Here is a 22,185-nt window from a genome sequence, read left to right as displayed (position 1 = left end):
TTTAACACTGGTTTACAATATTACAAGATCGTCAGGGTAGTTTCACACCTGAGTATAAGCAATTACACAACTCACCACCAAAGTTCCCATGCAACAATACCACCTACCCATCTGGGTTTTTGTTTTTTTTTTTTTTAGTGATTTAATAATGATTTAATAAGATTGTAGGACAAGAGGGGTACAATTACATATAATTCCTACCACCCATCCTCTCCATTGGAAGGTTCCCTATTCTTTATCCCTGAGGAGTATGAACCAGAATTCTTTATGGGGTGCAGCAGGAGGAAAGGTCTGGCTTCTGTAATTGCTTCTCTGCTGAGCATGGATATTGACCTGCTCAGCTTTTACTCCCCCTCCCCATTCTCGCTGATAACTACCATAGTCTTCAGAATGTCACTTAAGCTAGTGCAAACTCCCTGAACTTCAGTTTCCTCATCTGTAAATTAAGTATGTAAGTCAACACTCACTGGCTTCTTGTAAGTTTTGAAGGTTCTGCCAAACCCTCAAAAGACATCCTTTCCTTTGTGTGTCCACTGCTGATCAGAATGGCCTCACCTTGTCACACTGCCAACAAGTGTCCAAGAACATGCTTACCCCTGCATTTAGCAAGTAAGAAAAATTAAAGCGTAATGTGTTGCTGCACCCTAGAGTGTGTTTCCCAGTAATTCTAACACAGAAGCCATATGCTAATGTAAAGAGGCACCAAAAAAAGAGAGAGAGCTTGCATTACAAGGGCCTGTGAGAGATCACAACTGTTTTTGTTGTTATTCTTGAAGAAGGAGCTTTAATAATTCTAATTTGGGGGAGGAATATTTTAAAAAGCTTGCCCTTACCTTAGCAGTAAGGAAGACACTGAGGTGTTCATTGAAAGAGAGCACAGGGTGATCTGTAATTCTTTTTAGGAATTTATCCAAAGCTTTTCTTCTGGTTTCTACAAATTCTTCTGAAAAACGATCCACTACACCTTTCACCACAAACTTCTCAGGTAGCGGCTATGAAGACATGAAGAAAATAAATAGTAATTGATTAAGACAGTACAAAGAAAAAACAATGGACTAGCAAATAATTCCTATCTATTAAAACAGAAATTTCTGAATTGAGCAGGTAGGAAAGAGGGAGATAAAATAATGTTTATGCAAAAAAACTCTCATGCCTGAAACTCTGAAGACCTAATTTCAATCCTTTCCCTGCAACCATAAACCAGTGCTCTAGGAAAGAAAGAAAGAAAGAAAGAAAGAAAGAAAGAAAGAAAGAAAGAAAGAAAGAAGAAGAGGAGAAAGAAAGGAAAAAAAGAAAAGCAAAGGAAGGAAGAAATAAAAAAAATCTCCACTAAACTAAATAAATAAATATAAATAAATAAAGAGCAGGGACAGGAGCTAGCTCACTTGGAAAGTGTACACTTTAATATGTGTAAAGACCCAGATTCAAGTCTCCAGCACCACCTGGGAGAACCATGACTGGCACTGAGGAAAGTTACATAAACTACAAAATCATGTCATACTGTCTCTTCTTTTTTCTATCTCTCATCCCTCCTCAGAAATTTAAAAAGAAAAAAAATGCTGGGAACAGTGGGACAAGGAACCAGATGGAGGGTAAGGGAGGGATGGTAAAAGAATATAGAGTAGGGGGTTAAACAGCCAAGTACTTGAAAGTTCAATCAGAGTTCAACTACATTAATATATATATTCTGGGGAGGCTAAAAGCATATCCACACAATTCCCACCACCAGATCTCTGTATCCCATCCCTCCCGATAGCTTTCCTATTCTTTATCCCTCTGGGAGTATGGACCCACGGTCATTGTGGGATGCAGAAGGCTGAAGGTCTGGCTTCTGTAATTGCTTCCCCATTGAAAATGGGTGTTGACTGGTCGATCCATATTCCCAGCCTGCCTCTCTTTTTCCCTAGTAGGTTGGGGCTCTGGGGAAGCAGAGCTCCAGGACACATTGGTGGGGCACCAACCAACTTTTAAGCCAAAAACTATGCCAAAATGAAAACTCTTTGGTGGGTCAATTATTAGACAATAAAGATAAAGGTGAAAACCCCAGTCCCCACCTCCAACTGGCAAGTTTCACTAGCGGTGAAGAAGTAATACAGGTCTCCCTCTCTCTCTTTCTCTCTCTCTTTCCTTCCTCCCTCCCTCCCTCTTTTCTCTCAATTTCTCTCTGTTCTATCAATTAATTAATTAATTAATTAAAGGTAAATTACCATTATAAGATAAAAATACACACAGCTAAAACTTTTTAGTTTTAAGAGTTTAGTTCTAAGAATTTTTCATTAAGGGGTCTGTCCTTATATCAGCAAAACATGGAAAACAAAAGCTTTAAGAAAAATTAAAAAAAAAATTTTTATTATCTTTATTTATTGGATATAGACCGTCAGAAACTGAGTGGAAGGGAGAGACAGAAAGGGAAAGAGACAGAAAGACACCTGCAGCCCTGCTTCACCACTCGCAAAGCTTACCCCCTGCAGGTGGGGACCGGGGGCTTGAACCTGGATCCTTGCGCATTGCAACACTTGCACTCAACCAAGTGTGCCACCACCTGGCCCGAAAAAAGATTTTTAAAGCTACAGAATTACAGCATTGTTATTCAAATACAAAGGAAAAACTATGGTTAATTTTGAGGAATCACTAGGTAAAGAATTTGGGGGTAAATAACCCAATTGATTTCCTTTTTTTAATCATTTTATTTATATATTATTGGATACAGACAGAAGTTGAGAGGGGTGGGAGAGATATAGAGGAAGAGAGACACAGAGACACCTGCAGCCCTGCTTCACCACTTATGAAGCTTTCTCCCTACAAGTAGGGACCAGGAGTTTGAACCTAGGTCCTTGTGCACTGTAATGTATGCGCTTAACCAGTGTGTCACCATCCGGCCCCACCCAATTGATTCCTTTTAATTTTCTTTACTGTTTTATTTACTGAATAGAGACAAAGAGAAATTGAGAGGGTTAGGGAGGAAGAGAGGGAGAGAGCCAGAGACAGCTACAGTACTGCTTACAATGCTTTCCCCCTGTAGATGACAACTGGGGGCCTGAACCCAAGTCCATACATATTATATAATATGTGCTCTCAACCAGATGCACCACTGTCTGTCCCACAAAATTGATTTTAATTCTTGAAACAGTCTCAACTTCACATTAAAGATTACTATAGTAATTTGAGAACTGTACTTCTTTCTTTCCCTCTCTTTCTTTCTTTCTTTTTCTTTCTTTCTTCTTTCCTTCCTCTCTCTCTCTCTCTCTCTCTCTCTCTCTTTCCCTCCAGGGTTATCACTGGGGCTCAGTGCCTACACTATGAATCCACTGCTCCCTGCGGCCATTTTTTCCATTGTTATTGGATAGAACAGAGAGAAATTAAGAGGGGAGAGGAGGGAGAAAGATACCTTCAGACTTGCTTCACGATTTGTGAAGTGATTCCCCACCACCACCACTGCAGGTGGGGAGCCAGGGGCTCCAACTGGGATCCTTGCACAGGTCCCTGTGTTTTGTACTATGTGCTTTTAATCCAGTACCACCACCCAGCCCTTTATACCTCTTTCTATATGTACAAAACATGATGAGTCTTCTGTGATTACTGATTATATAATGGTAATATAATCATTACTTGCTAATTATTTAGAACTAAGGAGTAGCTAAAACATACATGACACAAATAAAATAATGTAGAACTTTAAAACTTTGCATCTGGGAATGTGTATCAGTGGATAGTCTTAGACTTACATGCTTGAAAGCCCAGGTTCAATCCCAGGCACTGTATATGCCACTGTTCTGCTATCTCTTTCTCTCTTTCTCTCTCTCTGTCATAAAATAAGTTCTTAAAAAAGAAAAAAAAAAAGGAGTTTTTAAGAACATGACAATACATTTCTGCTTTTAAATGTCCAGGGAAACAAATCAATATAAAATTGAGAAAAACCTGTTGCAGCAGCAGTAAATATAAAGGTACTATTAACTGAACAGAATTCGTCAAAGACACAAAATAGAAAAGACTGCATTGAGAGAAAAGTCTATCAGTATCAATCATCTTGTGATTCTACTTAGGGAGAGGAAAGGTTGTCTTAGGAAGTAGTGCTGGGTTTCCCCAGCAGAACCCCGGAAGCTGCCAGAGGAACTGGAAACAGGGCAGGTCTCAAGAGAGGAAGGCAAATGAGAGAACTCAGCTGCCTCCCAGCACTACAGTCTAGCTGGCTATTTGCCTGCACCTTCATATGTCTCCAGTGAAGCCCAAGTAAAGTGGAAACTTTATCTCCATGCTCCTAATCTGAAGGATCATAAATACTCATATCTCTCTAAACATAGCTGTTAGCTGTTATCCAATTAATTAATTCAATTAAATAAAAAATAAAAAGGAGCTTGGTGGTGGCACACCGGGTGCAGTTAAGGCCACACATCACCATCCTTTCACATTTAATTCAGAGATGCTCTCCTGTATTAAATCTCTCTCCATCCAAGATACACACCAGAAATTTATGAAAAAAATATGCTTCGGGTAGGGGTAGATAGCATAATGGTTATGCAAAGAGACTCTAATGCCTCAGGCTCCAAAGTCCCCTGCAGCCCCATAAACCAGAGCTGAACAGTACTCTGGTAAAAAAAAAAAAAAAAAAAAAAAAAAAAAAAGTTTCCATCTGCTTCTAAGGCACTTCCCTACTCACTGTTTTTACCCAGACCACAGAAGACCACACATAGACTGAATCCACCTTACCCATTCTGGAGACATTTATACTATTTCAGTTTTGGTTTCACCATCTACTGTGTTACTAATCTTCACCAGCAGATGTCACTGAAGCCTTTATCCTGAAGTGCCAAACTCCAAATAAATTAGTTGCCTGGAAGGGGAACACACTTGCACAATGTGGACTATGCATAAACAGCAACTTCCTTCTAAAGAGTACAATATGAAAAAGGGGAGAAAAAGAAGTGGATAACAAAAACAAAAATAGGTGAGGTGATGAAGGCTAACCTCAACAGTGATGAAAATTGTTGGTACCCTTGATATGGTGTCATGAGAATGGCACTTTACCTTTGTGGTTTTTCCCCAGAAAATACCTTATTCCAGTTTAATTATGATAAAAAAACATTAGCCATATCTCTATTAAGGGACATTCTACAAAATTTGTCTCTAGCAGTCCTCACAACTGTCAAAGTCATCATAAAAGAAAGCCTGAAAAATTATTATAGCCAGCAAAATGCCTAAGAGAACAAATAAATGTAATGTGGAATTCCAGATGGGTTCCTGACTAAGAACATTAGGTATTTAAAAAAAGGAATTCTGGTTCATTTATTGTGACAAATGTAAAATGTTAATTATAAATAAATCTTGGTATGGGATATATGAGAACTCACTATACTGTCTTCACAGTAATTCTATAAATCTAAGTAAAAAATTTTTTTTCTGGTTGCCAATTTTGCAAACTAAGAATCTTTTGTTAGGGTTCTATTTTAAGGAATAATTCCAATAATTTCAAAATTAGTTTCCCTCAGCTGGACAACTTCCCTAACCCAGGCAAACCTCTCCCAAGGACAACAATAGCTATGAGGTATGAGTAAAGAAGCAAGTATTAGAGGTGAAGGAACAGGATATGGAAGGACTAGAAGGGTGTGTGTGTGTGTATGTGTGTGTGTGTGTGTGTGTGTGTGTGTGTGTGTGTGTGTGTGTGTACGTACATACACACCAGGCAGACCAGATAGGGTGGAAGCAAATGGGAGAGACTGGGAAGTGGGAAAAAAAATAAATAATTGATGATTAAATAGGCACGGAGAAGTGAGAAAGCTAAGTTGATGAGTAAGCTTTTATTATTTTATTTTCTCAAGATATTATAAAAAAAAGAATGAAGGCAGACAGGAGTTATAGTGATGAGGTTTACACAACACATTTTATGCCTGAAGTGAAGTCCCAAGTTCCTTACTACCATAAGTCAGAGAAGAGGTGTATTCTGGGCTGGAGGGGTGGGGGGAATGAAGTCTTAGGGAGAAAAATTTTCTGTCTTCCTGACAAGAATGTCTGATAAATGGCTTATTCTAAACGATACAATTATTTTAATTATGGCAGAAAGAAAATGTTCATAACAGACTTAGTTGGAAATCAGGTGATAAAACTGTTTTATTGAGGGAGTCGGGAGGTGGTGCAGCAGGTTAAGCGCACGTGGCACAAAGTGCAAGGACCGGAATAAAGATCCCGGTTCAAGCCCCTGGCTCCCCACCTGCAGGGGAGTTGCTTCACAGGCGGTGAAGCAGGTCTGCAGGTGTCTATCTTTCTCTCCCCCCTCTCTGTGTTCCCCTCTTCTCTCCGACGACATAACAACAATAACAACAACTACTACAACAACAATGAAAAACAAGGGCAACAAAAGGGAAACAAAATAAATATAAAAAATTTTTAAAAACCGTTTTATTGAAATTCATATAAAAGATACAGAAGAAGGGAGTCAGGTGGTAGCGCAGCGGGTTAAGCACAAGTGGCACAAAGTGCAAGGACTGGCATAAGGAGCCCAGCTCCCCACATGCAGGGGAGTCACTTCACAAGCAGTGAAGCTTGTCTGCAGGTGTCTCTCTTTATCTCCCCCTCTCTGTCTTCCCCTCCTCTCTCCATTTCTCTTTGTCCTATCCAACAACAATTACAACAAGAATAACTATAACAGGGAGTCAGGCGGTAGCGCAGTGGGTTAAAGCGCAGTTGGCGCAAAGCACAAGGACTGGCTTAAGGATCCCGGTTCGAACCCCTGGCTCCCCACCTGCAGAGGAGTCACTTCACAGGTGGTGAAGCAGGTCTGCAGGTGTCTGTCTTTCTCTCCCCCTCTCTGTCTTCCCCTCCTCTCTCCATTTCTCTCTGTCCTATCCAACAATGATGACCTCACTAACAACAATAATATCTACAACAATAAAACAAGGGCAACAAAAGAGTAAATAAATATAAAAAAAATTTTTAAAAGAATAACTATAACAATAAAACAATAAGGGCAACAAAAGGGAATAAATATTTTTAAATAAATAAATAAAGATACAGAAGTTATGTACAGAAGTATCCTAGTAAAAATAATATTAACCAAAAAAATTACTTTCTTCTTCAAACATTTTTTTAGTGATTAGAAAACAAAGAAGCAAGACTTCAGACTTGGAGATCTGAAGGTAAATGAATGAAGGGAACCACAGGAGATTCCTTAAAGAAGACTGGAGACCCAGGCAAGTCCCAACATTTCCAACCCAGCATTAGCAACATGGCTCCTTTTTCTTTGAAAAGAATAAACACTCATTATGTTCATAGAGTATTCCACCTCTTCCAGTTGCAAGGAAAAAAGAAACAAACATTGGTGAGCTGGGGGAATAGCATAATGGTTATGCAAAAACTTTTGTGCCTGAGGCTCTGCAGTCCCATGTTAAATCACCTGTACCACCACTAGCCAGACCTGAGCAGTGTTCTGCTCAATTCTAGGGGAAGTGAGGAAGGGAGAAATGGAGGGAGGGAGGGTGGGAAGAAGAAAGGAAGGAGAAACACTGCAAATGCAGTGGTAACAGGACAATTAGAGGTATTAAGAAGTTGTTCAGTCAAGATTTTCACTAAAAGATAAAGTCTCTGAAGAAAATTTTGGCCCAAATTGCTCTTACGGATTCAAGCCCAGGAAATATCTGGGTCAAAATAGCTATTGTGGTCAATATGTATTTTGATCTCAGTTGTTTGGTTTTTGTTTGTGTTTTGTTTTTTAACTTTGCTCTGGCTCTTTTAAAAGAAAAGATGCAGATATGTTTAACAGCTAAATATTTTAGTAAACAGTTAAGTGATCTTTAGGTTTGCTTCTTTAATGGAAATTTATGGTTGAACGGATGGTGTACTAGATTCCTGCTCCCTGAGTTTCCCATGTGGGCTGTAATCTGAGGCATTATTCTTCACCTGCTGGCATTTGTTTACAAAGGGTGAGAGACAGATTTTAAAGAGGCAGCAAATGAGAATTAGAACTCTCCATGCCTCAAAAAAATCTGTCATAATAAAAATGTACCCCCGCTTTGCTCAAGAAACTGGTGGACTGGTTAGCCAAACCAAACTAACCAAAACCTAAAAGGTGAAATACATTATAAACCTCTCCATAAACCTGTTTTGTATATATTTGGTGGGTGAGTCTGGTACTAAATACAAAGTCAGGTTTGTTTTTAATTTAAAAAATGAGAACTGAGAGAACATTCTCACAAGAGAGAATAATGCATGAGAAATGAGTAGCAAGTTGCAATGACTTAGTACCTACGGGAATGAGATGAGTGGGCTGGGACTCCTCTAGCTTGTTTCTCAACCAGTCAAAATCCTGGTATCTTCGACGAACAGAATATTCTGGCAGGTCAAACTCCACCCGAGTACTCTGCAAATGAGAGAGGAACAAAATAAGTATATGGAATAGTAGCATATTTTGGTAGAACGGCAGGAAAAAGCTCACTCTGAGTAAGAAAACTGGGCAAGAACACTTTCCTTCCACCAAGACCTCCAGCCAGATGGCAGCTTTTACCAGCATACAATGAGGTGTTTGAGCTACAAGGCTCAGTTAGAAATTCAAGGATCTAGAAGGAAAAACATTGGGCAATTTTTCCTTCCTCAGGAAATGGAATGCAACTATACCTCTGCATTGTTTAGAAAGAATTTATTCACTTACTCTAGTCATAACTTTGAACATTTCTTTTAGGATAATCCCACTGATGATATTGCTATTAAATCTGAATCTCTTAAAAGAAAGTAAATCTCCCATTACCTTCTGCTAAATATGCTGACATACTTTACCAAAGGCAGGGAGGAAACAAAAGTAGAGATAACATGTCATTTAGAAAACAGATTTTAAAAAAAACAGAAAATATTTTGCCTAATCTGCCATATTCTGGCAAGATCACAACTTTGAAACAATAGATATATATATTTCATTAATATATTTTAAATATTTTATTTATTTATTTAAATATTATTGGATACAGACAGAGAGAAGTCAAGAGGAAATGAAAGGGAGAGAGAATGAGAGACACCTGTAGCATTGTTTCAGCATTCCAGAAGTGGTCCCCCTACAAGTGGGGGACCTAAGTCCTTGAGCACTGTAACATATTCAATGAGGTGTGCCAAAGCACAGCCATATTTATTTTTAAATATATTTTATTTGTTATTACTAGTTTGTTACAAGATTATATGGTCACAATGTATAGTTTCACATCACACCCACCACCAAAGTACCATATCCCCACCTTCCAACCTCCCAAAGATAACCACCATAGTTCTCATAAGTCAGTATGCTTGCTTCTGGTTTTTTTGGGGGGGCAAGTTCATATAAATCTATAAATCATATCCCTAGATTCCACATGAGTGAAATCATCTAGTAGTCTTTCATCTCTTTACTTATTTCATTAAGCATAATCATCTCCAGTTCTGTCCATTTTGTCCCAAAGGACACAATATCAACTTTTTTGATTACAGAGTAATATTCCATGGAATGAATATGTATTTATATCCCATTACTTCTTTAGCCAGTCATCTTTTGAAGGGCTGCTTCCACTCTTTGGCTATTGTGAATAATGCAGCTATGAACATGGGGTGAATATGTCTCTTTCCAATTAGTTTTTGAGTGTCGACTAGATAAATACCTAAGAGCGGTATCGCAGGATCATAAAATATTTTCATTTGTTTAAGTATTCTCCATACAGTTTTCCAAAGGAGCTGTACCAGTTTGCATTCCCACCAGCATGAAGCAGAGTTCCCTTTTCTCCAAAACTTCTCCAACACCCGTCATTTCCCGGTTTGTTGATGTAAGCCATTCTCTCAGGTGTGATATGGTATCTCAGTGTAGTTTTAATTTGCATTTCTCTATTAATAAGTGAAGTGGAGTATTTCTTCATGTGTCTGTGGGCCATGTGCATCTCTTCTTTAGAAAACCACCTGTTGGGGGTTGGGTAGTAGCGCAGCAGGTTAAGCGCCTGTGGTGCGAAGCAGACCAGCTTAAGGATCCCGGTTTGAGCCCCCTGGCTCCCTACCTGCCGTGAAGCAGGTCTGCAGATGTCTATATTTCTCTCCCCCTCTGTCTTCCCCTTCTCTCTCAATTTCTCTCTGTCCTATGCAACAACAACAGCAATAACAACAACGATAAACAAGGGCAACAAAAGGGGGGAAAAGTAGCTTCCAGGAGCAATGGATTTGTAGTGCATGCACCGAGCCCCAGCAATAACCAGTTCTTTGCCCCCCCCCTTTTTTGGTGATTTTTGCTTCTTTTGTAGATCTGTAACAATTCTGTATATATGTTTGATATCAGTCATTTGTCTGATGTGTGATGTGCAAATCTCTTCTCCTATTTACTTGGTTGCCTGGTTATTCTTATGTAGTTTACTTTTTATATGTAGAAGATTTTTAGTTTTATTACTCTTATTCATTTACTCTTGTTTTCATTTCCCAGGCCCAAAGGATTGAGTCTCCAAATCTTTGAAGTGAAGGTCCTGCAAAGTTTCATCAACACCTTCTTCTATAAATTTTAGAGATTCTTGACTAATTTCTAGGTGTTTAATCCATTTTGATTTGACCTTGGTGTCTGGTGTTAGATGGTGGTCTAGTTGCACTTTTCTTTATTTTTTTTAAATACTTATTTATTTATCCCCTTTTGTTGCCCTTGTTTTTATTGTTGTTGTTATTGATGTCGTCATTGTTGATAGGACAGAGAGAGAGGAGGGGAAGACAGAGAGGGGGAGATAAAGATAGACGTCTGCAGACCTGCTTCACTGCTTGCGAAGAGACTCCCTTGCAGGTGGGGAGCCAGGGACTGGAACCGAGATCCTTACACCGGTCCTTGTGCTTTATGCCACGTGCACTTAACCTGCTGCACTACCACCTGACTCCCCCTAGTTTTACTTTTTTACATGTAGCTGTCCAATTTTCCCAGCACCAGCTGATGAAGAGAGCTTCTCTACCCCCACTGAATTGTTTTGGCCCTTGTGTCATATATTTGGTGGTTTTATATGTGTGAGCTCATTTCTGAGCTTTCAATTCTGTTCCACTGAACCATGCAATTTTGATTAATTTTGCTTTGTAGTATAAACTAAAGTTGGGGGTGTATGATACCTCCATATTTTTCCTTTTTCCTCAGAAGTACTTTGGCAGTTTGTGATCTTTTGTTGTTCCACACAAATTTTTGGACAAGTTGTTCAATTTGCTTTAAAAATGCCTTTGGAATTTTGATATGGATTGCACTGAAATTATCAGTTGTTTTTAGAATGGCCATTATAATAATTAATATGTGTTATTCTAATCCAGAAAAAAGGAATGTTTCTCCCCTTCTGTGTGTCCTTATCTATTTCTTTTAGCAATGTCTTACAGTTATAAAGGTCCTTCACCTCCATCATGAGATTCACCCCACGGTATTTTATCTTTTTTTGATTCAATTGTAAATAGGATTCTTTTTTTTTTTTTTTAAATAAAATGGAAACATTGACAAGACCATAGGATAAGGATAAGAAGGGTACATTTCCACACATTGCCCACCCCTAGAGCTCCATATTCAATACCCTCCCTTGACAGCTTCCCTATTCTTTATCCCTCTGAAAGTATGAACCCAGAATCATTATGGGGTGCAGAAGGTGGAAGGTCTGACTTCTGTAAGTGCTTCTCCGCTGAACGTGGGTGTTGACAGGTCAATCCATACTCCCAGCCTGTCTCTCAGAATTGAGTCTTTTATTTCCCTTTCCTCTGACTCCTTGTTTATATATAGAAATGCCACAGATTCATGTGTATTGATTTTGTATCCTGCTACTTTGCTGAATTACTTCCAGTAGGCTTTTTGAAGTCTTTAGGGTTCTCTAGGTATAATATTATGTCATCAGCAAAGAGTGACAGTTTGATTTCTTCTTTTGCAATATGCCTTTTGCAGTATGCCTTTCATATTTCTTGTCTAATTGTGGTGGTGACAACCTCAAGACTTATGTTGAATAACAGTGGAGATAGTGCACATCCTTGTTTGGTTCCTAATTTTAGAGGGAAAGCTTTCAACTTTTCCTCATTGAGAAAGATTTTAGCAGTGGGTTTGTCATGCTGTTAAGTTGAGGAATGGTTCTTCTATTCCCAGTTTCTGGAGGATCTTTATTATAAATGGGTGTTGGATCTTACTGAATGCCTTTTAAGTATCTCTTGATAAGACCATGTGATTTTTGACCTTTTTGTTGATGTGATGAATTACATTGATTGATCTGTGTATGTTAAACCAACCCCATTTCCCAGGGATGAATCTCATTTAGTCTTGGTGAATCATTCTCTTGATACGTTGTTGGATTTGATTTGTCAAGATCTTGTTCAGGATCTTTGTATCAATGTTTATCAGGGATATATACTTTTCTCTCATGGCACTCTTTTCCTGTTTTGGGGGTCAAAATGATGTTCACCTCATAGAACATGTTTGGTAGTGTTTGCCCTTCTACCATCGTCTGGAATAGCTTGAGAAGAATAGGTGTTAGTTCTTTGAAAGTCTTACAGAATTTGTTAGTAACGTCATCTGGCCTGAGCTTTTATTCTTAGGAAGATTTTTGATGACTGATTCAATTTCTAAACTAGTGATTGGCTGGTTTAAGCTATCTACTTAACTCTTGGGTTAGGTTCAGAAGGTTGTATAAGGCTCTGGGCAGTAGCACAGCAGGTTAAACGCACATGAAGCAAAGGACAAGGACTGGCATTAGGATCCTAGTTCAAGCCCCCAGCTCCCCACCTGCAGGGGGGTCGCTTCACAAGCAGTAACTAACTGAAGCAGGTAACTATCCTTCTCTCCCCTTCCCTATCTTCCCCATCTCTCTCAATTTCTCTCTGTCCTATCCAACAATAATGACAACAAGACTAACAACAACAATAAACAACAAGGCAACAAAGGGGGAAAAAAATAGCCTCCAGAAGCAGTGGATTCACAGTGCAGGCACCAAGCCCCAGCAATAACCCTGGAAGCAAAAAAAAAAAAAAAAAAAAGTGGTATGATTTTAGGAATGCATCCATTTCACCTAGGTTGTCCAATTTATTCCAAGAGAGAATGTTTATATTATTCACGGATAATTCTTTGTATCTCACTGTCTTCAATTGTAATTCTCTCTCTCTCTTTTCTAATTGTTTGTATCATAGCTTTCTCTTTTCCTTTTCTGTGAGTCTAGTCAGTGATTTATTTAATTTATCCTTTCAAAGAACCAGCTCTTGGTGTCATCAATCTTTTGAATCGTCTGTCTGGATTCTATTCCATTAATTTCTACTCTGATTTTGACTAGTTCCTTATTCCTACTGATTTTTGGGTCTCTTTGTTGCCCTTTTTCTAGTTGGCTCAGTTGTGGTGTTAGGTAGCTTACTTAAGATCTTCACTGTTTGTTAATATAGACCTATTAATATGGGCCTGTCTTGCTATAAATTTCCCTCTAGGGACAGCTTTTGCTGCATTCCATGGGATCTGATAATTGGTCTCTTCATTTTCATTGTTATCCAAGTAATTTTCTCTTATGATTTCTTCAGGGACCCAGGTTTTATTCAGAAGTTTATTGTTCACTCTCCATAGTTTAGGTGTATTTCTTTCTTTCTTTCTTTCTTGTAGTTAGTTTCTAATCTCATGGCCAGAAACGATGCTTTTTATGATTTCAATGCTCATGTATTTATTAAGGCTGTCATGGTAAATCTTTGAGAATGTTCCATGTGCACTTGAAAAGAATGTATATTATTTTAGGGAGAGATGATGGTTCTGAATATATCTGTTAAACTCATCTCATCTATGATTTCAAGGCATTTAAGCTCATCTCATCTATGACTTCATTTAAGACATCTACTTCCTTGTTGAATTTTGTTCTGATGACCTCTCCCTTGCTGTGAGTGGTGTGCTGAAGTCTCCAACTAATATTGTGCTACTGCCAATATATCCCTTAAGATCAGTAAGTAGCTTTTTTTTTTTTTTACATATTTGGTGCACACATATTGGGAACATATTTTTTAATACTGATTATGCCTTCTAGTTGGATTGATCCTCTTATCAACATGTAGAGTCTATGTCTGTTGCTTTTTCACCTTCTTTGCCTGAAAGTCTAACCTACCCTTTTGTTTGAATTATTGGCTTGGAATACCTTGTTCCAACCTGTCACCCAGAGCTTGTGTTTATATTTTGGATGTGTGTTTCCTGGAAACACAACAGATGGGTCATGGTTTTTGTTTGTTTGTTGTTGTTTTACCTCCAGAGTTACTGCTGAGGTTCAGTGCCTGCACTATGAATCCACTGCTCCTGGAGGCCATCCCCCCCTTTTTTTTTTCTTTTATTGTTCCTATTGTTATTGCTGCTGTTGTTGTTGGACAGGACAGAGAGAAATCAAGAAAGGAATGGAAGACAGAGAGGGGAACAGATAGACACCTGCAGACCTGCTTCACTGCTTGTGAAGCAACCCCCTACAGGTGAGGAGCCAGAGGCTCGAACCAGGATCCTTACGCTGGTCCTTGTACTTCATGCCATGTGCACTTAATGTGCTATGCTTCAGCCTGGCCCCCTGGGTCATGGTTTTTAATCCATTTAGTCACTATGAGCCTTTTTTACTGGTGAATTTATGCCATTCACATTTAGCATGATTACTGATAAATGTGGTTTGCTTATAATCATTCTGGTTTTAGTTTTATGTTCTTGTTGACTCTTCCTGTTTTGTTGTTTTGTTTGTGTTGTTTAATGGTTTTCGATAATGGTCTTGCCTACTGTATATATGTTTTCTCTTTGTCTTCATGCTGTATTTTGTTTTGTGGTTATCATGAATATTGTGTCCAACTTTCAATATCTACAAGGGTATTTTTTAAGTTTCCCTTTGTCAAAATCACTAAGGGAAGTATAATTGAGGTACCAGCTATAACTTTTGGTAGTTTTATTTTTAACATCCTGTTTTACATAGCCTTACAGACCCATAAGTCTGTAAGGCTATATCAGTAAAATTTGCAGATAAATAAGCTTCATTTTGGGGGGGGGTTGTTTTTTTCTTTCTTTCTTTCTTTCTTTCTTTCTTTCTTTCTTTCTTTCTTTTCCTTAAAGATTTTATTTATTTGTAGAGAGAAAGAACCAGACATCACTCTGTCACATGTGCTGCCGGGGATCGAACTTGGGACCTCATGCTTGAGAGTCCAAAGCTTTATCACTGTGCCACCTCCCGGACCACGGGGTTTGTTTTTCTTAAATACTGTTATATGATGGAGTACCCACCGTCCTCTGTGCATTATTCCAACTTTTCTCATATGTCACTTAACTTAGTCCTATTATACTCATTTTATAAATGATTGTTGGTATGCTTCTAGTTCTGCTTCTGGGATCCTTTCTGTTACATTGCTTGACGTTGTGGTCTATTTACATGGTCATTCTGTTACACTGGTTTGGTCTCACTCCCACTGCCTCTGGAAGATTTTGGTTTAGTCCTTGCTAGTTCGTGCTTCTTCCTTCTCCCCACCCCCTATCCTACCTACTTCCTTGGTTTCCACCGGAAGAGAGAGAGGCAGGACAGAATTGGGTTGTTTCTCTGCTCAGCCATGTGTCTGTCTCCTGCCGCAAAGCTAGCCCACCATACTGGCGCCCTGAACTCTGACTGACATATGGCGCAACAACGTGGGGCCTAACCTTCCCATCCCCCAGATAAGTAAACTTGGCTACCTATGCACTATGGGCTGCCTTTCTACTTATGAAGAGGTTTCCAAAGGCCTCTGCCCTTTCTTCATGAGACAGTTTCTCTGTCTCTGGAACATTTTGCTCTTCACGCTCTGGTTTCCACCCGCCGCCCGCCCACAGGAGCCTGCTTGCAGCCCCGGGGTGGAGGGCGTTGGGCATGCACTCCCTCCACGATGCTCCACCACAGGGGTCAGGAAGGCAGGCAAGGCGGTCATGGCGGGCAGAGCTGCAGCCCATCCTGACCCCCACCCCGGGGCACCTCAGCCCAAGCCTTCTGCATGGCCGGCCCACCCGCCCTCCTGCTATGAAGTCTGGGCAGATCCGGGACCATCCAGAGACCGCGGGCTCCCTGCCGGGACTGAGCCCCCTGGCCGAGATTCCCCAGCTCGGCTCTGACAGCAGAGGAGCTAGAATATGTAGACAGTGATCGCAACCCTGCACTTCCTGGAAGTGAAGCTGGGCAAGAGGCCACCGCCGGACAATGCACCCCCCCAAACAACTAAGACAGTACAGATCTAAATTCGTGTTTAAAATGACATATGTCTTCGTAACAAGTTTTTCTCCTTCTGTATTGAAGACCATATTTATGTGTGTGTTTGAAGTTTGGTAAACATTAACTTTAAGGTTAAAAATGTAACTTTAAGGCTACATTCTTACCAGGTAAAGTTAAATGAAAAAGGTTTTCAACATAACTCTCATAAAGGTAAAATTAACTTACATTTAAAGTCTGAGGTAAAAATTAGTTAAAAATCAATATATTTTAACTAATTTGGTCTAAAAAACCTGCGCACACCTAGAGTGTGTCTCCATCTTATATGGGTGTAACAAAAGGTTTAAAAAGACGTTATTGATATGTAAAGCTCTCAAATACCTTCTCAATTAGGAATGATAGATTGCACAACGGTTATGCTAATGATTCTCATGCCTGAGGCTCTAACAATGGTTCTTTGCCTTACCACATTTTATTGTGCTTAAATTGGTTAAGCAGCCTCAAAATGAAACAAGAAAGACCTTCCAAATTTATAAAGATACTTAAACCAATTATAATCATCGAGTTATCAATTGTGGTAAATTTCTAACCTGCTACAAGTTTTGTTTCATAAGTAAGTGAATTGCAGCTGTCAAGTTCTCTACAGAAGAGCAGAATTCCAGCGGCTGACCTTCCTCATGCAACGTTTCACCCCCTGCCATTTCTTCCGTGGACATCTACTTTGGACTGGCACTTCTATCGGACTTACTGGTACACCTCTTGGAAACTGCAGCAACTTCCCTTATGCTGCTGGGTTTCTCAAAGACTGACTGCAGCCAGCTGCCTTGGGACTCTATAAGCCAACCCCCCTCCCATGCTAGCTAATGCCCACAGAGGCAAGAAAAGCCCACAGAGGCAGGAAAGGTCCTTTAGCTTGATAAACCCTTGCTCACAGAGGCAAGAAATGCCCCCCTCAGGCCTTCCCTTGGCATCACACTGGTTCTTGTTGCTCGCTTACTTGTTCCTCCATGTTTGTGCCAGTTTTTTTTTAAAGCCTGTATGATATAGGTTTCTGTTCACCCCACATTCCTGATACTATGGTCAATTAGTTAAAAAGAAAAGGGGGAATTGTTGGTATGGTTCTTGTTCTGCTTCTGGGATCCCTTCTGTTACATTGCTTGATGTTGTGGTCTATTTACATGATCATTCTGTTACATTGGTTTGGTCTCACTCCCCCTGCCTCCAGGAGATTTTGGTTTAGTCTTTGCTAGTTCGTGCTTCTTCCTTCTCCCCGCCCCCTATCCTACGTACTTACTTGGTTCCTGACTCTTCCGCCGGAGGAGAAGCAGGACAGAATTGGGTTGTGATTAGTTTAGATTAGATTAGTTTTTTGAATCATTCGCTCGTGAATAAAGAAATACTGCTTATCCGCTCAGCCATGTGTCCCTGATTGACTGTCTCCCGCTGTGAAGCCAGCCCGGCATTCTGGCGCCCTGAACTCTGACTGACAATGTGCCAGAGGATAGTGGGGGTGAACAAGACAAGTCTCTACTCTTATGAAATTTACAGACTTTAGGGACCATCGGCAAACAATGTAATGAACTCTCATGCAGTGATAAGTTCTGTAACTTCTTCTTCTAGGGTTTGCCAGTTCTGTAACTAAAATAAAGCCAGGGAAGGGGCTGGAAAGTAACAGGGAGGCACAGGGATGTTTTTAGATTTTGTGGGCTGAGGAGACTTCTTGGTGTAGGTGTCATTTCAACAGAAACCCATTTTAAAAAAGGAGTCAGACACATGGAAATCTGAGGAAAGAGGACGATTCTAGGTAAATAGCAAGAAGAAAGGCCCTAAAGTCAAAGTGTGCTGAGCTGAGTATCTGGCCTGAGCCTGAGTTGCCAGAGAATGTCCCTGTGAGGTCAGACATAATGATGAAGGCATGTTTGTCCCTCAGTATTATGAGAGGGAGTTTGAATTTTATTCTGAATGTGTTTGGATGCCTTGAGTGTTTTGAGTGTGGGAACATTTTTGATGAACATTTTTCAAGAAGCATTCTGACTACAGTATGGAGAACTAACTATAGGGTGGCAGAACAAGGCTTTTGTGTGGAGTCAAGGAGTCCTGGGCTCCTCATATTCTGTGTTATTAATTATAAAGGTATTGCTGTCATGCAGTGGGATTTGGACTTAGAAAAAATTAGCCTAAGACATTGTCTGAATTCAAGGAAATCACATAACCCCAGGAAAAGGAACAGAAGTAGGAACACAGGTAGAAAAGTTATGGAAGGAAGGAAAGAGAAATGGTTCAGCAAAGGGTGAAGAGCTGCAACGCATGCATTAGTCTATTAAGGCTATTGAACATAAGCCCTACCATATTAGCATTCTGGGAGGTGAACTACAGGGCAGAGGAATCAAGTAAAGGACAAAAAAATGTCAAAGTAGGCAAGCACTATTATGCCAGTGAAGCAGTCACCTTGTCATTCAATTGTTTTGAGTGCAAATTCAAAGAAAACTGATTTTGCATTCACTGACTACAGGGCAAAAACTAAATGACTCCTAGGGGCAAAAATAAGTAGAAATATTTCAGGGGGCTACATACACTTACCTAGAACTTCTGAGGATATTAATACATATCTAAGTACCTACTCCAACGCCTGGAAATTTGCTGACACCCAATGGCAATGACAATGAAGGAAGATTATATGTTGTGTGAATGCACACAGAGACAATCTTTAATGTAAGCCTAGTATAAAGACAGTACAGGGGAGGGTTCAGGTCCTGGAACATGATGTCAGAGGACCTACAGGGGGTTGAATTGTTACGTGGAAAACTGAGAAATGTTCAGAACCAAGAGCTGCACTAAAAAAATGAAGAGGGTTAGGAAGACAGTATAATGGTTATGCAAAACGTCTTTTATGCCTAAGGTTTCAATGTCTCAGGTTTAACCCCCAGCACTACTATAAGCAAGAGTTGAGAAGTGCTATGGTAAAATTATTATTATTATTATTATTATAGTTCTTCTTCTAGCATTTGCCCATTATTATAGTAATAATAATTAATAAAAGAAAGGAAAAAAGAAAGAAACCCACCTATGTTTCTCTATTAACATCCACAAAAGTACCATTAACCTACTAAAACTTCTAAAAATATCTGTAAGTCCTTCCTCATTATGTGGCATATGGTAAAGGACAATATCAAGAAATGAAAATTTACAGGCTAGAAGACTCTTTTAAGTCAAAAATTAAGGGTTAATATGAATTTTCTCCCTGATAAAATTGTGGGGGAAAGCCCACTGTCTGGGAAATCCAGGCCATCATCTCCATGAAAGTCTGAGAGGGTTGACTCCGAGTCCCTTCCTTACAGGAAGTGCAGTCCGCAGGTCCCCACCTGACCTCATGACTTTATGATGGATGGAGTTTTCCAGGCCGGGAACCTTCCTGCACATACTACCTCATTCCTTTGAACAAAGGCCATAAATTACTATGTACGGCCAACCAAAACCTGTTGTTAAAAATTCGGAGGCTCCAGCTGGCTGGGCTAGCTTCACGGGCGGGTAACAGAGACGACCACAGACATACGGCTGGGCAGGGAAGCTGTATTTCTTTATTCAAGAACAACGATTCATAAACTAAACCAAACTAATCACCAAACAGAACTCTGCTGTCTCTTTGCGGCGGCGCAAGCACTCTCTCTTACTCTGCAACTCTCCAACTCTGGAACTCTGGAACTCTCTCGGGGTTCCTCGGGGCGGGGCCAAGCAGGCCCGCGAAACTAACAGGACTGATCCAATTCTCTTGGCGGGGGAGAACTAGAACCCAATGTAAAGCATACAACAATTCCCCCTTTTCTTTTTAACTAAATGACTATAGTATCAAGGGTGTGGGGTGAACAGAAACATATATCATACAGGCATTTTTAAAAAAGAAACTGGCACAAGCATGGAGAAACATGTAAGCAAGTAACAAGAACCAGTGTGCTGCCAAGGGAAGGCCTGAGGGGGCCATTTTTGCCTCTGTGGGCTAAACTTTATCAGCTTAAAAAAAACATTTCTTGCCTCTGGGGGGCGTACTTGCCTCAACGGGCATTTGCATGGGGGCAGGGAAAGGCCTAGAGTCCCAAAGGCAGCTGGCTGCAATTTACTTACTATGAAACAAAACTTGTTATTAGCATATTTCTAATAGAGAAGGAATTTGAGACTTTTACATATCAACAACATCTTTTAACCTTTTGTTACACACATTCAAGATGGAGTTGTGCGTAGGAAAGGAAACCTCAGGCATGAGAATAATTAGCATAGCCATTGTGTGATCTACCATTTCTAATAGAGAAGGTAATGGAGAGTTTTACATATCAACAAGTCTATTTAACCTTTTGTTTAGACCAACTTAATTAAAATATATTGATAACTAATTTTTACCTCAGACTTTAAATGTAAGTTAATTTTATCTTTATGAGAATTACGTTAAAAACCTTTTTCATTTAACTTTGACTAGTAAGAATTTAGCCTTAAAGTTACTGTTTACCAAACTTTAAACATACACATAAACATGGTCATTAATACACAAGGAGAGAAACCTTTGTTACGAAGACATGTCATTTCAAACACGAATTTAAATCTGTACTGTCTTAGTTGTTGGGGGGGGATTCACCATCCGGAGGTGGCTTCTCGCGCAGCTTCACTTCTAGGAATTGCAGGTTGCGATCTCTGCAACTCTGGAACTCTGGAACTCTGGCGGGGTTCCTCGGGGCGGGGCTAAGCAGGCCCGTGAAACTAACAGGACTGATCCAATTCTCTTGGCGGGGGAGAACTAGAACCCAATGTAAAGCATACAACAAAAACCCACCACAAATATCTTGGTTTTGCTCAACTGCTCCCTTCCCCCATGCCCTGAGGTGCTTGTAATTCACCCATAGAGAAAAGCCTGCCTATGCATGATGAGCTCATGACCAGACCTTATAAGGTAACTTTCCAGTTATGATCAAATACTTGACAGGTCAAGATTTAACCCTGTATTGTATTTAGATCAATGATTACCTTAACCTTTTTTCTAACCCTTGAGTATATCTGCTTGCTTGTACCCCCAAATAAACAAGTTGTCTCTCTGAAGCTTCTCCCAGAGTGGCGTGATTACTCCATGCACTCTCCCTCATCAGCAGGGCCCCCTAGGACCCCCAGGGGCTGTCCCAGTCTTCCCCACCAGTGGCCAAGGAGATGGAAAGCTGAGGTCGACCCACATAAAACATATCATTTTTCCTCTGTATTTTAAAATTTATTTTACTTTTGTTGTTGTCACTAGGGTTTCACTACTTTGGGATGAGTTTTTCAAATAAAATTAGAAAGGAAGAGGGAGAGAAAGACACCACAGCAGTAAAGCTTCCTTCAGTCAGTGGGAACTAGGTTTAAATTCATGACAAAGCAGGCACATTATCCATGTGAGTTATCATTTAGCCCTTTTGTTTGTTTTGTTAGTGTTGCTCCAGATTAGTAATTCTAACCAGGAAAAAAGTTGTCTCCCCAGGGAATTTTTAGAGATGTCTGAAGACATTTGTGTTTATCAAAACTGAGCACCAATGAGCAGCTACCTTCATCTACTGGGCAGAGGACTGTTTGCTGCTAAAGGATGTATAATAAAACTGAACTACATAATCCAAAATGTCAGCACTGCCAAGGTTGACAAACCCTGATCCAAATCTAAACTTTCAATGCTATCATTTCAAGTTTAAAAAAAAAAAGTTGTTTCATGTTATTTTCCTAAGTAGGAGGATATGGTTAAATTTATTTAGTGTGGTGCTTATGCATGTTCTCCACCAGTGAACCACCTCCCTGGCATGATTTCTTTTTTATTGTATTTTTTAATGTGATACTGAGAGACAGAGAATACAAAGACTTGCTCCACCACCCATGGGGTTCTCTCTGTCTTGGCTGCTCTTAAGAACCATACCTAGCACCTCACACATGAAGCTATTCTACCACTGTTTTGGAGGGTAACGATATAGAACTTTGGTTGTAGGTGTGGTGTGGAACTATATATAATCTTACAACAAACTACTGATAACAAGTTTAAAAATTATTT

The 22,185-nt window shown here is 39.8% G+C and overlaps 1 protein-coding gene across 3 annotated transcripts in view; it reads right to left on the bottom strand.

The window, feature by feature from the left end:
* Positions 1-22,185, bottom strand: part of SNX30 (sorting nexin family member 30) — a 137,380-nt gene that overhangs the window by 43,711 nt on the left and 71,484 nt on the right. For all 3 annotated transcript variants that reach the window (XM_007534759.3, XM_016193271.2, XM_060199963.1), the window contains exons 3-4: positions 8,240-8,350; positions 834-992 (exon numbers count right to left, since the gene is read on the bottom strand). In XM_007534759.3, coding sequence (XP_007534821.1) covers positions 834-992; positions 8,240-8,350 — 270 coding nt within the window. The remainder of the gene's footprint in view (positions 1-833; positions 993-8,239; positions 8,351-22,185) is intronic.

Source organism: Erinaceus europaeus, chromosome 10 (assembly GCF_950295315.1).
Source record: "Erinaceus europaeus chromosome 10, mEriEur2.1, whole genome shotgun sequence".
Classification (NCBI taxonomy): Eukaryota; Metazoa; Chordata; class Mammalia; order Eulipotyphla; family Erinaceidae; genus Erinaceus; species Erinaceus europaeus.
This window is presented reverse-complemented; position numbering and strand designations above follow the sequence as displayed.